Here is a 15693-nt window from a genome sequence, read left to right on the forward strand (position 1 = left end):
TTCTGGTGGTGAGGATCAGTTGCCCCATTTTTTTTGCGGGATTAAGCGCTGTGTAAGACAGCTCATCCATGTCTGATGCAGTGTTGTCAGGAGGGTGAGCAAGAGAGACTTGGGATGATTAGGGCTGTTGATAAAGAAAACATCCACTACATGCCCTGCATCTCCTTACAGAGTATTAATATGCTGCTCTGAAGCAAAACTCCCAAATGGACCTCAGTGTTTGTCTTGGCTCACGCTCATAAAGTGATTCAAGACTAGTTACTTCAAAGAGACAGACAAGCTAAAAGTAACGCTGTTGAGCCAAGGCCTTTTGCTGCTTTGTTTTTCTAATTTTATATATTCTCCAGCCAGTCTGGTGAGCTATTTTCCAATTCCTGCATGGAGAAATCTGCTGCTGCTGCTTCGTGCTTTTTCCTGAGAAAACTACTAAAGGGAATGAGGTGCTGTGCTGCCTGGGGTGCTCACAGCTACCACTGTCCTGGCTTCTTAAAGAAGAAATCCCCACAAGCACCAGTCCATGAAGGGCCAGCTGCTCTACAAAACCTGCCTGGGGTTTATCTTTTCAAGTCAAAGACAGCAACTTAAAATTCCTATTCATATGAAGCTGCACCATCTGTCAATGTACATGCTAATGTGAGGATGGATATTCCTCTAGGAATTTCAGATCTTTCCAGCTCCCTGGAATGGGCTGTTTTACTGATGAACCACATATACTTTTTCTTTCAGGAAGCATTTCATCTGTCCCCTTATTAGCTAGGGCAGGACCACTAATCCAAGAGCTATAAATTTTCTACTGTCATCTCAAACCAGGGAAGACACGTCTGTGGAACTACTGCCATGCATAAAGTAAACCACATGTTCATATATTTTGTCAAATCTGTGTCTGTGTGTGGAAAGGGAATCTTGGGGATTTCCTCCATGGAATTATGACTATCAGAAAGACTACAGATCACAAGTCTATTCCATTTAGCAGACACTGTCAGCACCTTTCTTCCCTGGGTGTTTATGGATGTTACTTGTAAAGCAGCCTGTAACAACGCCATCTGTCCTGCCTCAGATAGTTAGCTCACTCCCTCATTTATCACTGCTACTTTACTGTGAATTCTTGCCATTCTTAAATGTCATTTTTGTGTAGCAGAGTTCAGACTTAGTGCACTGTTTAAAACAAGTTTCGCATTCAGCCCAAGGCACATAATCCCATGTGATCCAAGGAAGAGCTGTGACCCTCTGAGTAGTGGAAGCCATAAGTGCCACCCATGGTTATTTCTTAGTCTTCACTTACTGATGGATCTATGTGTCCTCGGTGTTTCTTTCTCCCCTGCTGTATTTGCCCTTCTTTATTCCTCTTTAAGCTCCTCTCAGTCAGCATTTATCATGCATTTGATGTACAGATATCTCTTCTCAAACCTGCAAAATGACTCATCTGTTTTTGTTCTCTTTTTACCACTACATTTCTTGTACATTTATGCCTATAAACAGATCTTTGAGCAGTCTCTCCTCAAGTCACACTGACTGCTTCATACCACTTGCATTCTTCCTTCTCACCAAAACCATAATCTGTTATTACTTGGTTGGGATAGAGGCTTCAGGATTTTCACAAACTGAAATTTAAATCCATGCTATCCCCTTGCACCACAGAAACAATGTTGGTTAATTTTGGAAATCTAATGGTTTTTGTATTTCTTCATTCTAGTACCTTTAGAAACACCAGTATATCTTAGGATGCTGCTCTGGCATAGCTCATCTCAGTGTTTTATTCCTCCAGTTTATGCAGAGAAAGCAAAGTAAAGACATTCTGCAGTGATAATAAATGTCAGGAAAGCTGGTTACAATTGAGTGGTCTTTTGCTCAGTGCCAAAAAACACTTTGGCTGCATCCAACAGACATAGGAATCATATTTAGTTAAAAATCACATGCTCTGGGCTGAAGTACGGTGGTTTAAATTAATAGTTTAAGTTGTGTAAATGTTTTCGTGAGCCCATGGTGCAGGCAGCTGCCTCCCTCTCATGGAGTTTGGCCACACAGTGCTGTGTGGACAAATGTGATGGTTGTCAAATGGCTCTTACTTTGCAGATTTTCTTTGCTGGTTTTGGCAGGTTCTTTAGTCTGGTGGTCACCTAATTGTTTCCTCTCCTCAGCTTTAGTATTACCTTTTTTGTTTTGGAGGGGCTGCATCTAAATGTGCAGTATTTGATGACTGAGTCATCTACCCAGTTGCAATAGGAAGGACCATCTCCAACCACCCCACTGGCTTGGGGTGGAAAAAGTCTTTTAAAAGGCAAAAGAAGCAGTGAGAAAACTGATGTATTTCAAGACCTGTGGGTGGGCAATAATATACATCATTCAACAATGAAGAAGATTGAGCTCTGCTTGACTTGGGTAAGAAATAGTGAGCATGGAGAGAAGTAGTAATGGGTCAGGTAAGAGAGTGTGTGAACTGAAGAAAGTAAGAGAACTAGACAGGAAGGAACAGCTATGGGAGGAAAACAGAGAAAAACCAAACCTGTGGAGGAGGAAAAGCCATACAAAGATAATGGAGAGTGGGAATGGACAGAATATCCTTAAAGGCAGAAAGAAAAAAAACAAATGGAAGACCTTGAAAGAGGAAAGTATTAATAAAACGGAGGACGAAATGATTGGGCAAAAAGTGATGCAAGGAAAAGAAAAACAGAAACAGGGCTGAAAGTAAACATGAGAAAGGATTTTTAGAAAATTAAAAACGGAATTAAAACCCATAGCTTTTAAGCTAATGAACATCTTCTTGTGCTTCTACATTTTATAGAAGTTCCCTGGCAGACATCCCAGGTCTCCATGTTCAAACACATTAGTACCTCAGCCACAAAGCCTCCCTGTGTACTGTCTCATCAGAATAATTTGCAATAAAAGTTAAGCACAATACATTTCTCTACTTCTGTGGGTTAATCTCAGCTCCCTTGCAAAATGCATCAGCATGTTACCCCAGAAAGGCTTTCCTTTCTCACCCCAAATTTTGTTCTGGATGAAGTCTGAATATCTTCTGTGTTTCTCTGGATCTTCTATACAACCAGTATCCCAGCTGGAATTAATCTCAGCTGCTCCAGGAAGCCCAACATCAGCCATAGGACCAGAAATCCCTGAGATCTTTGTAGTGCCCAACCAGACACTGCATTGCATGTGTGCAGTCAGTCTAAGGCTCAAGAAATTGCTGAATCAGCCTCAAGGGTTTTGGAAATAAATTAAGAAAAAGGGAAAAAAAAATCTTAACCCTTCATTAGTCACTCCTCTGCTTTCTCTTTACTATGATTACCTGTCTGTGAGGAGTTTTCATGCATTTTGCATAGCATACATATCCTGTGGAGACTTGACCATATTCTCTTTCATGTCCACAGGTCTGGGAGGAAGAATGAGTCTCTTTTCAAACCCTTTCTGAAAAATTATATACTAGAACTACTGTGTGTCAGAGCAGCACCTTTAGGTGACTTTGGTGTGAAGAAATGCTTGGAATAATTATTTTGGACAGGGATGACCAGGTCATCCAGGATGACCCACCAGTGGGTTTGGCACAGATGGGTTGCCACAGTCATCAGGTAGACTTGCTCCTGGATGCTGCTTGCCTGACAGAATTTCTATCTGCCCATGTGCCTGGGAAAATCAAGGAAAATAGAGGCTAAGAAAGCAACTGAGCCTCTTGTAACACAGTCTGTGCCACAGCAGTCTCACAGCAGCTCAGCTTTGAGGCTTTCTCACAGAACATGGAAGGACACCCCACTAGCCAAGGGTCAAAGCAGCTGGTTTTGTTATTCCAGGCATTAAATAGAAACTACTCAGGAATCTGTGCTGCCAACAGGTTGCAAGGCAGTGATATCTAAAGGAAGAGGAACAAAATCCTGGTGTTTCAGAGTGTAGGCCCATCGAGTAGAGCCTCTAACAACAAATCTTTCAGTTAATACAGAAAAATAAAATTTGCAATAGAATGCCCAGGGATGGGGTTGATTTAGCAACGGTTGCCACAAATGAGGAGTTACCAAGCAGATAACTGCCTTCTCTATCATGTAAAAGCACTGGGAATCCTCTTTGATGGCTTCTAGATTTCACTGAGCTCCTCACCAGCTCCTGAGCATGCGTGGGAGGGGAAATCTGGTCATTCCAAACACTTTAAAGGAGAAGAAAGTAGTGCCAGACTGAAGTTTTTCTATTGTGCATATGCTTATATTCTGAGATGGCATAGGCGTGACTCCACCTAAGCAAGTCATACAGTGTGAAAAACACTTGGTAGGTGAATGTAACACAAGATACAAGGCGGATGATGAGAAATGAAACTTCCACTGTAAATCCTAGCTCATACATCTACGTGAATCTGGGTCAGGAAGCATCAAAGTCTTCCTTGTCAACATCCTGACATGCCTGGTTGGCATCCTGTATGAAGTATACTAGTCTCTCTCCCATTTTGTTGTGGAAAATGTATCTGGCAGAAAGGCATGAGCAGAGTGGATCTTGTTTGGTTTCTTTGTCAGTGCCCCCAAGAATGAAATGAGTATGCAGAACAAACTTCCTTCTTCATGAAAAAAATCTTGTCATTTCATGTGGAAGCAGAAACAGCTGGTGAGGGACAGAAAGGCTGTTTGATCTGCTGCTTCCCATGTTACCTTTGTGGTTTAAATGCAGGATCTTCTCTTTCTTGGAGGACAAGGCCAGCAATTCTCTGCACACAAAGAGATCCTCTAATTACTATAGAGAATGTGTGAAACATCTAACCCTGATCAGCCAGGGTTTCTGGAGGATCAGTGGAGAATTCAGTAGGCAGAAAAGGCTGTTAGAGGAGCTGTATAAGAGCTTCAATGATAGAGGACCTTTTCCTTCACAGCACATGTACCCAGAGAATTTGCATATTGCTGCAACATTATGACAGATGAATTTTCAGTCTGGCACTTGGGGGTTTTAATGTCATTATAAATGATCCAAAATAATTATATGACTGCACAATGCAACAGTGTGGGAAGCGCTGTATTAGCTATTACACTTAATTATTTAATACAGAAAATTATTCGCACAGTCTTGAAAGCCCAGTGGGATGGTGAACCGGGGTCTCATTCACGACAGCATCAGCAGCATCAGCAACAGCATGTAAAGGGAACAGTCCCAGGGAAAAGTGACTTGCTCTCACTCTCAGACAAAAAATCCCAACCCTCTATCACTTTGTGTGAGGTTGTTTCGAAGGGTCAAAAAGTTCTCACAGATATGAATCTTCTCTTCAGAGAGGAACGATACCAAAACACAGGCTGTGAGACAGCACCTGTTAAGAGCCACTCATCATGTTAGAAGGTGACATTTCTATGACAAATGGTCACCTGACTGAAGTCTGAGAGAGTTGATTTCTCTATCATACCTTGGAGACTTCAATTTTTTGTAGACCTTGGAGACATTAGTTTTCTACATTTCTGCTTCCCCAAGAGTAAAATGAGAGTAACCATCCTCATTTGGAAAGTTATGATTGATGGGTGAAATAAAATAATAATGAGCATTATTTTATTAACTACTCCAATCCATATAAAATTCAGCCTTTTATGAAAATGGAGATAACTTACAAAAAAAAAAAAAAGAAAATATGCAAAACCCTATTGCTCGTACCTACTGCCCTGTTTCTTCAACATTCTGTCTTTCTGCCAGTCAGTATCCACTATACATGCAGCAAACCATGTCAGAGCAGTCCACAGCCTTTTCCCATGCTGTATACGGACACAGGGAAGATATTCCAAGTCCTGCCCCATATTCAGAATGTTTCTTCACCCATTACTTGCCATCATCTCATCTTGCCACAACATTAAGTGACTCTTCACTCTGAAAATGTCTCACTTCTTTTCTGATAGGTTGAGTTTTACTTCTTTTGAATCATTCTTCCCTGGGCTGGGATGTCAGTCCAAATTTAGAAGACAGAGTATCTTAAGCAGCCAAGCCCATCCTTTAGCTCTTTTCACAGGACTGTTTCACATTGCTGTTTTGGTTTGTTGCCTTCAAGAGTTATTTGTTGGCTCTCATCAAAACATGCTTTTTCTAGACCTTCCAAAGTCTTTGGAAATTGAAAGCATTTGCAGCTTCTTCAAAATGGAATTTGACAGCAAAATTCTCATGGAATGCATTCTGTGATAAGCGATCAGTTCAGACATAGCAAGCCATCACATTCACTTCAGTCTTTCCGGTAAAACTGGTGCTGATTTTGTTTCTCTTTGCTGGGAACAAGTCTGGTTTCTGACTGAAGGGCAGTAATTGTTAAATGATAGCAATGTGATTACTGTTCATGAAGAAGAGGGCCCAATCCCTCATAGGGTATTGCTGTGCCACAATACACCTGTAGGAAGGTCAAGAATGCTTATCTTATCTTATAAGTAGATTTCAAAATTTATAAGAGAGCTTCCTGTTATTCTGCCTCCATTTTCATGCATTTATATCAGAGGCCTTAGGCATTATTGTTCTGAGGCATTACTCACCCTTCCTTCAAATGCAGCTAAAACCAATCCAGGCCAAAAAATTACATCAGGATCAACTGGTTGAATCATCTAGCTTCAGCATGTTTTACTGTTATGATTTCCTCAGGCCTTCTCAGCATGTTGCCTTGAAGCACAGTCTTTGCTGTGTCTAAGAGATGCTTTCATAATAAATTGCTTCCATGTTGTCTTTGCCGTGCTTCTTTCCCAGCCTTTGGAGGACCTGGGACCATAATGTCTCACTTCAAGCCTTCCCCATGGCTGAGAGCTTGTGTACTACCAGCCACTTCACAGTAAATGAAGTACAGAGAGATGTAAGATAACTGTGCCACCAAGTGCTACCAGTTTCAGAACCTAAAGGGGGCCTACAAGGAGGCTGGAGAGGGTCTTTTTACAAGTTCGTGCAGTATCAGGACAAGGGGGAATGGCTTTAGAGTGAAAGAGGGTGGGGTTAGATGAGGTACTGGGAAGAAATTCTTTATAATGGGGGTGGTGAGGCACTAGCACAGGTTGCCCAGAGAAGTTATGGATGCTCCAGCTCTGGAAGTGATCAAGGCCAGGCAGGATGAGGCTTTGAGCAGCCTGATCTAGTGGGATCTCCAAGGTCCCTTCCAACTCATAGCGTTCTATGAGTCTTTGTAGATGAGCATGGAGGGACTCATGGGATCATCTAGAAAATACAATTCTGGTGAAATGAACTGGGTTGCAAGGTCTGGAAATGAAGATCTCAGTTCACAGATCAGATATGATACACTCTTTTCTAGTCATGACCCCCCGACACGTTGTCAATTATCAGTAGGTGTGGAGACCATAAAAAAGGGTCTGTTTTGACACAAGAGATTCTATAGTTCCAGCCTCCATAAATGTTGAAATTTGTCAAATGGTGGCTTGGGGACCTTGGTTCAGGCAGTGGGATTTTTTCCTGTCATGGAGATATTTGTTCGCCAGAAGCAGACGTGAGACCCACAGTTTGCTTTAGGACCTGCAGGATCTCAAACAATAATCAGAACGTGTCCACTTCAAGGTGGTCAGTAACAAGATACCTCAGTTTTCTCATAGTGACCTAGAAATAACCATTTGAGATCTTTTTCCAGATCACAGGGCCACTCAGGTCCTCCAACTCCATTCCTTCTGTGTTCAGGATATTCAAGCAGGCCCTCAGACCTCAAGGGACACCTGTCTGCTTTCACCAATGCCCTCATTGTGAGAGAGAGCATGAAAAAGAATGGGGGAGGACAAAGGAAAATACCAACATTTTTGAGCATCTACTTTGGTTAGTCTGCAAGTTGGTCTTGTTTTCTTATGGAATAAGCAGAGAGCTGTGAAGTTTCTTCAGAACAGTCTAAAGAGATGAAAAGCTCCTCTTCTCTTTCCCCGTCTACAGAAAGATTTGACAGAGTACAGGGGGGCCTTGTTTAATTCCCTGCAGCAGTGACTCATTACAGTAACTGGTAGGTGAATTGCAGGGACTCTGTGCCTCAGAATTAATCCATCAGTGGATAAGAGATGATAGATAGTATGCAAATAGATGCTGTTTTCCTACAGCCTGTCAGGAGCTCCAAGCAGCTGCATCCTCCACTTTATTCCTTCTCTATTAGGTTCTGCTAATCTCCCTGATTGCTGTTATGGCTAAATGGTATTTTAGCATAACAGAATTTGCATCTGACACACATCTCTGTTCGGTGTCAGGAGCTATTGTAGCTTTATAAGATTGTTTTGCATGTTAGGATACATGCAAATCCCTTAAGTCTGCTGTGAGAGGTTGTGCCAAGAGTCATGGTAGTGTGTAAATGTCACTTGATTCTATACTGTTTTGTGATGAAAGTGCCTCTTTTGCAAAAATACTTTCAGGAAAAGCCTGTTTTAATGAAGTCTGAGAACTGACTCTCACAGCTTCAAAGAGCCTGCAGCATTTTCAGATACAAATTCACATACTAACCAACCATCAACCAAACTAGCAGTTCATGTCATTTTGCAAATCACCAGCAAAGTCTGCTTTGGTGCCCTTTGCAATCAGAAGGAAAACTTCACTAGGAAATCACATGGTATACCAGGGTATCAGCCCCTTCCTCTCCTTCCTATGTACTTTTTCCATCTGATTAAGACTGATGTTTCTTTTTGTTGTTTTAGCATGCAGGGTTATTTCAGATAAGTGGTAGCAAGGTTCTCCTGTAGTTTGCTTTCCTTTTAGGTGGCATAATTTTCTGTATGTCTTAGTTTCTCCTCCTCAATGCTTCATTTCTGTATCATAAATACATACATGCATGCATGTCTTTCCCTTTTTTCCTATAAGATTGCAACATCATCTTCCACTGGGGACCATCTGACCCACATTCAGATCCCACCCAGTGAATAGCCTTGACCTTGCTGTGCCCTTCATCTTTAGAGACTTTTTTCTCAGAGGGTTTTGTTAAATTTTGGCAGCCACCTCGTAAGAGACAGAAATGAAAACCTGGGACTAAGCAGATAAATAACTACACATCAGTTAACACACAAGTGGCCCTGCAGATCCCACAGGCTGGATGCTCAAAACCAACTGATACCATGACTCAACAGCACCGTTCCCCTGAGGATTTCTCTGCTTCAGTGTGGATGCACAGCACTTCAGCTACCACATACTCTTATTATGGGCCCCAGGTGACTCTGAGCTTCAGGTAGACTCCAGTGGGCAATTTTCCCTGCTATTGTTGAGGCTTCTTAGATACTAGATTTAGGATCTCATATTCACAAAAAAAATAACAGAAATGGTGTCCAGAGATTTCAATGCCTCTGTAAGTACCAAAATAAACCCTAGCTTCTTTAATAGATAATCTCAGCAACTAGGAGACCTAAAAATGATTGGCATACTCATTCTGAAATGTTACAATGTCTGCTCCTCTTGCACAAATGAGATTCCATTCCAGTCAGCTACTGCATATTTATGCTCAGTCTTTCATTAATTTATTGATCATATGGTGATACACTATCATTTGCTACCTTTGGGGGGAAAAAAAAGTGGGGAAAAAATATGCTCTTCTGGTGGGGCTATTTCATGCTTTCTGAATATTCAATCCAATCCTCCTGGTCTCTCTCTGTCCTCTTTTCTCCCCAAAAGCTTCATGGATCTCCAAAGACATCCCACAAGAGAGGGTGACTACCATTTACCAATAAACCCCTGAGGATGCCATTATGTGGCATGCAATTATACAGCTAAATCAGGGTCAAGCATCTCCCTTTAAGGGTAAAATATGGTATTACACTCTAAATTCCTGTACTGCAAAAACAAACAGTGCCATCAATTCATTTCCAGTCAGACCTCCACCCTCCTGGGAAAAGTATACAGAACTTTCTGGTGGGAAAAATATTTTGGAAATACAACCTCTTTATTAGAGTGAAAGCTCTTTCTTCATTCAGCTTGTCTTTCATTAGCCACCCTGGTACACTCCAGTGAGGAATGTGGCTTGAAGAGGTCCTTTGAGGTCACAGGAGGCAAGTCCCAAAGGGGTGTAGCTCACTCCTGATATGTACTCATAACTCCTGACAAGATTATGAGGTCTGAGCCAAAGCTAAGTAACCACATGGCCATTCATAGGTAAATGTCTCTAAGGAGGGTGGTTGGCTTTTCAAGGAAGGATCCCATTACCTTTCCACACAAATGAAGCATCTGTGTTCTCTGTTTCTTTGAGCTCTCTTACTGTAAATAATATCTTCCTGTTTTTCACCCTTCTGTTTGAAACACAGAGGGAGCAGGTGAGGAGGAAAGGAAGGTTTTAAAATTCATGTGTTTCCTTAATTCAACACTGGTATATTGGATGTGGGGTTGAGTAAAACTGCATTCATATCCATGGTTCCTCTCTGGAAGGCTCCTACAGGAGGAAGAGCTCTCTGAGTTCACCTTACAGCCATGATAATGCTCTTTCTGGGCTTCCAGAGCAGACAAGTCCATGACTCTCAAGCAAGGAACTGGCTGATGAGATTCAGCAGAGCATCCTAGGAGAAAGAGCTTCCTACGTAAATCTGAAGCAACACTACTGAAGTTAGCAGAGTGACTCCAGACACACCATGGTGTCACAAAGGTCCAAAGCAGCTATTTTTTGATGGCAATGAAAAAGGGACCTTTTCTTTCCAGGCCTGAATCTCTCCTGAGATGTGCCAACTCTGTCAGTGCAGTGTCATTGCATCCAGTGAGGCTGTATTACTACAGCTGGGAGCAATATTTAATTTACTGACTTTGGTGGTCATCTGAGGACAGGATTTGATGCTGCTTGTCACCTGGGTTTTGTATCAACAGCAAATGCTGTTTTTACCAGCAGCAAAGACTATTGGGCTCTACGAAAGAAGCTGCTCAGTAAAAAGAAATTGTGAATTTGGTTACACCAAAAACATGCTTTGCAGTATGATGCCAATCACAGCAAAAAAACCCACAGACTTAAAAATCATTAAAAGTCATCATTTTCATGGGCAAAACCCAAACAACATGTTTTGGATCTTTATATTTGTAGCTGCCCAAAACCAGACTCTGGGGTTTTTTGAGTCGTTTAAATTACTGTTGAAATCCTTAATAATTCCTAAACTATGCATTTGAGAGGAAATAAAAGAGAACCGTGCTATTGAACACATGTGAACAGTGCTGTTGCCTTCAGCAGGACTGTGCACATGGACAGGGGCAGAAGGATTGGGTCTGTTGTCTTCTACTCTGTTCTTTGATCCTGCAAGTTTACTGTTTGCTAAGGTCGCATCAGGCTGCAAAGGCACTTTTTGTAACTCTGTATGATCTGTGTCTGTCCTCTATTTATTCCAAATGCGTTTGCCTCTACAATTTAATCTGCTGTTCTCTCCCTCCCCTTCCTCTTGGTGAAGTCTAATTACAGTTTTATTCCAGGTCCTTCTGATTGCTAATGATGCTGGACATCACCGCTGAATTCATTCTAATATTTGTTGTGTATTTTCTAGGCTGGACACTGAATAATAATATTCTCTGAATTTGCTTTTGCTTCTATTTCCTTCCTCCCTGTTGTAGCTAATTGTGTAGTAATGTGTAGCCCTAGGATGATTACTCTTAGCAGTGTAGAACTGCTAAGAACAGGCTGCAGAATGAAGGAGTTTTATTCTGGTTTTGAGGAGAGGATTTCAAAGTCCACTCTACCAGCTCCCTTCACTGGTGTGAAACCAGCCAGGCAGTGGCTTTTTTTTTTTTTTTGCTTCATCTTTTCTTTTTCTTTTCTTTTTTTTCTTTGCCCCAAGTGTAATGCTGTTCATAACTGTGAGTCTCAAAGTGTCCTGGAGGCAGTGTTTCAGCACTTAGAAAGACACTTTTTACCAGTGCCTGCTCCATGTGATGGTTGAACCCACAGTAATTTGAGGTTCCCAAGCCTTACTTTGTACAGTGCCAGTACTGAGATAATTTTTTTTCCTTCTTTCTTAATTTTCTTTTTCTTTTCTCCATTTTGCTTTCTGCAAGACTGCCTGGGAACACAGACTCACACTTTACCCATGACCTGACTCTTTGACTAAGAATAGTAGTCACAGTGCAGCTCGGGTTCAGTCTCACTGGAGACATGCTGCAGCTGGGAAACAGGGAGGTCAGATTAGCCCATGCTAACAAAACCAAACACAAATCCAAAGGACCATGGAGGATTCTGTATGTTTGCCTCCTTTAAAGACTTCAGAACAAGGGGAAGAGATTGGCACAGGTGTTCAGTGAGCGAAGACAAATTTTCTTTGCTTGTGACATTGTACAGGAAGTTTACATACAGAAGTTCATCTTTGGGCTGAACAGAACCTTTTTCAAAAGAATCCTGTATCCTTACAGCCTATCCAGCCAAAAATTATGCAAGATGGGGATAGTAAGCAGTGCTGATTAGCATCTCCTGAGCTCTGCTTAGGACAATGGGATGTTTAAGATAGCCCCTGGAGTGATCTGCTGTAGCTTGTCCTGGGCAGCTAATGTGACAGTGTTTCTGGAGCACTATCTTTGACATGAGGGACCAACAGGTCTCTCTCTCTGAGCACATGCTAAAGCCGGCTTTGCTCCCATTCTTACCCCTTTCTGCTGGGATGTGCCAGGCTACATTCACACCCTCATTTTGTGGTGCAGACGTGCTTTCAGAGTAACAGAAATACCAGTCCTGCTCTGTATTCTTAAGACAAGAGCTAAAGCATTAGTAATAGAAAACATTAGGCTAATGATTGTCATAATACACATTATGGTGAGATTTAAATAACACATTCCCAGCTCGACTGTGCCCTCTCCTCCACCGTGACACAGCAGCCAGCTGTTCCCTGTGGACAGAGCCTTACATCTGGAACGTGGACTGGTGGATTGATACTCACACTGGCATAAGGGGATCCATTTTTTGAGAGAACCATATGGCACCATTCCTGTACTCTCCCCCAGCTGAATCTAAGTCAAATGGGGAAGGGTGCTGTGTTGTTAGAAACCGAGATATCTGGAGGAGCTGGTCCTGCAAGCCTGGCTCCTATGAGCAGCCATGCTCAAAATGATCTCTGTGACTTCCCTTCAGCTCCTGTCTCAGAGTCAGAGGGGAGGGGTGACTGCCCTGGCATCACATTAGCTGGATGGGGGCTGCTCACTCAAGTCAGGGAACCCAGGCCTGGGCTACAGCTTGAGACGCAACAAGTAGACTTGAGAGGAAAACCCCTTGAGGTCTCAGGGCAGTAATTCTAATGGTAATTTTTAACTGTTTTTGTCTGTCTAACATTCCTTTTTAATCCCCATCCTGCCTGCCCCTTCCTTATGTAGGGTTACTTTAGTGATCCTTGGAATGTTTTTGACTTCCTCATCGTAATTGGCAGCATTATAGACGTCATTCTCAGTGAAACTAATGTGAGTATTACTCTACCCTCCCCAGGATACCACCACCTCCTCCTCCTCTGCTGTTCCTTCTCTCTTTCTCTCTTTTTTTCCTCTCTCTTTTTGTTTTCTGTTTTTTTTCCCTCTAGTCATGCTTTTATTGAACTTGCCGTCGTCCTTCTCCTTCTCCCAGGGAAAAAAAAAGGAGGGGGGGAAATGCCTCCTTCTTTTTCACTTGTCATAGCTCACCCCAAGGCTGTGACTGGTGAAAGCGCACAGAGTTTGGGGTGTGTGTGCTTTTTTTCCCTCCAAAAGGTAGACATGTTTGAGTGTAACTTTCTGACTAACCAGGCTTTTGTTGATACCCTCCATCATGTGAAATGTTACAGAGGTTTGAGCAACCAATACTGTAGAGTGGTAAGAGACTATTTAATATGCCCACGTAACCTCTTTCTTTTCTTATTTTTTTCCTCTTCTCTCCCTCTTTCATGCTTTTGTTTTGTTTCGTTTCGTTTTTTTTTTATTTTATTTTATTTTACTTTTTACTTTTTTTCCCCTCTTTTCTCCCTTTCCCTCTTTCTCTCCCTCCTCTCTCTCTCTCATTCTTTCTTCTTCTTCCTTCCTCTCTCTCTCTCTCTCTCTCTCTCTCTCTCTCTCTCCTTGGCTTCTCTGCCACATGCAGCACTATTTCTGTGATGCATGGAATACATTTGACGCCTTGATTGTTGTGGGTAGCATTGTTGATATAGCAATCACCGAGGTGAACGTAAGTAGCTGGCGTCTGTCCATGATCGTGCCTGCTCTAACATTCATTTGCCTTTCCCGGGTTCTTTTTATTTTATTTTTTTTTACCCTCCCCCTTTCTCTTTTCTTTTGAGTTTATTTTCAGAACTTTTTGTTTAGTTTTGAAGCTCTTTATTTTTTATATTTTTTTTTTGTTTCGTTTTGTTTGGTTCTGTTTTAATTTTTGGAACGACTTAAAGGACTTTTTTGACTGTTGCATCATTTTCTTCCCTTCATAATCCGCCTGGCATGAATTAAACTGTATAGCAGGAAAAGTGATGGGAAACGTGGAGTGTAAGTGAAAAGGCTATTTGTGCCATGGGAAGCTGCTAGAATAGTCCCAGGCCAGCACTTTGGTCTACCCAGTGTTATGCTTTGCTTCCCATGGCAGTTCAATACTCTCCACCCCACAGAGAGATAAAGGTCAGTTCTTTCGAGGTGGAACTGCGGGAACCAAACCAGGAATACTCCCTGTGCCTCCTCACTCAGGCTTCCTCCAAAAGAAGTAAAGACCAAATCACCTCTGTTTAGAGGAACCTTCTCCTGATGTTCAGTTTCTAATTTGAAAAAAAAAATGGTAGATAAAATAAAAACAAAGCCAAAATACCAAAGAAAAATAAAGCGCTAGAGTTCCAACCCATTTTTTTGGGATTTGCAACCTGATTTGCTCCATCTCTCAAATTCCACTGGCACAATTGACACTGATTGGCCCCACTGGTGCTCATCTCAGCAGACAGGTGAAGGATTGAGTGAGCCACGGAGACTGAAATAAGCATCTGATGTTCAAGACATAAATCACATCAGCCAAATGTTTCCCTCTGTCTATTTTCTTGGAGGTGGATGGATACAGAATTATAGGATAAATAGACAAAGGACAGGCAGGAAACGCAGAGATTCCCAAAAGAAAGACTATGATGGATTTACGAGCACAGACAAAAATTGCACTCAAATATCCAGCTTATAAAGGCCAGGCAAATAGAAATATTGAAGGAAAATTGCTGTAAAAAATGTTAGAGGAGAGCAAATTAGTCATGAATTTTCAAAATTATGTGGCTGCTGAATAAATATTACAACTTGGAATTGTTGTGTACTGTAGAGGCAATCTATTGCAAGCAGAAAAGTGACAGCATAGTTTTCACTCAGTGCTGTGTTTAGAGAAAAAATGTAGGCAACACTTTGAAAAAACTTCCAAATAAAATATTTTCATATCTTGGTTCTAGATTAATTTTTGTTCAACTTCTTTTTTCTTTTTTTTTTCTTTAATTTTGAAGCAGGGACACTTATTCAAGCTGTAACATTTCGATTTAGAATAAATAATTTTTTTTTTTGAAACTAGTTTATTTTCCTTGTTTTTTGAGAGAATGGAAAATAGTTTCTAACTGAAAAGGAACTTTTATTTCATATCTCTTAAATGTCCTGCTTTCTGGACACAAAAAGTTGTTTACAACATTTCCCACAGAATGTTGTAAACTATTTTGGTTACCCTTTTACTGGATAGATATTAGGATACAGGCTGACTCTGTAGAGAAAAGTTACAATTATCAGCTGGTTGAAGTTGTTAATTTTTAAGAATGAAATTAAAGCCTTTTTTCTGCCACGCATGTCACAAGAAAACTAAATAGGGAACCTGGCAATAGCCTTCAGGTTGTGGAAATT

The 15693-nt window shown here is 41.5% G+C and overlaps 1 protein-coding gene across 1 annotated transcript in view; it reads left to right on the forward strand.

Annotated features, from left to right (window-relative positions):
- The window catches only part of CACNA1C (calcium voltage-gated channel subunit alpha1 C), a 439532-nt gene that overhangs the window by 369669 nt on the left and 54170 nt on the right, over positions 1–15693 (forward strand). Inside the window, exons 31-32 of the mRNA XM_017804609.1 lie at positions 13204–13287; positions 13937–14020. Coding sequence (XP_017660098.1) covers positions 13204–13287; positions 13937–14020 — 168 coding nt within the window. The remainder of the gene's footprint in view (positions 1–13203; positions 13288–13936; positions 14021–15693) is intronic.

The sequence above is a fragment of the Lepidothrix coronata genome, unplaced genomic scaffold (genome assembly GCF_001604755.1).
Source record: "Lepidothrix coronata isolate B3197 unplaced genomic scaffold, Lepidothrix_coronata-1.0 Scaffold10, whole genome shotgun sequence".
Classification (NCBI taxonomy): domain Eukaryota; kingdom Metazoa; phylum Chordata; class Aves; order Passeriformes; family Pipridae; genus Lepidothrix; species Lepidothrix coronata.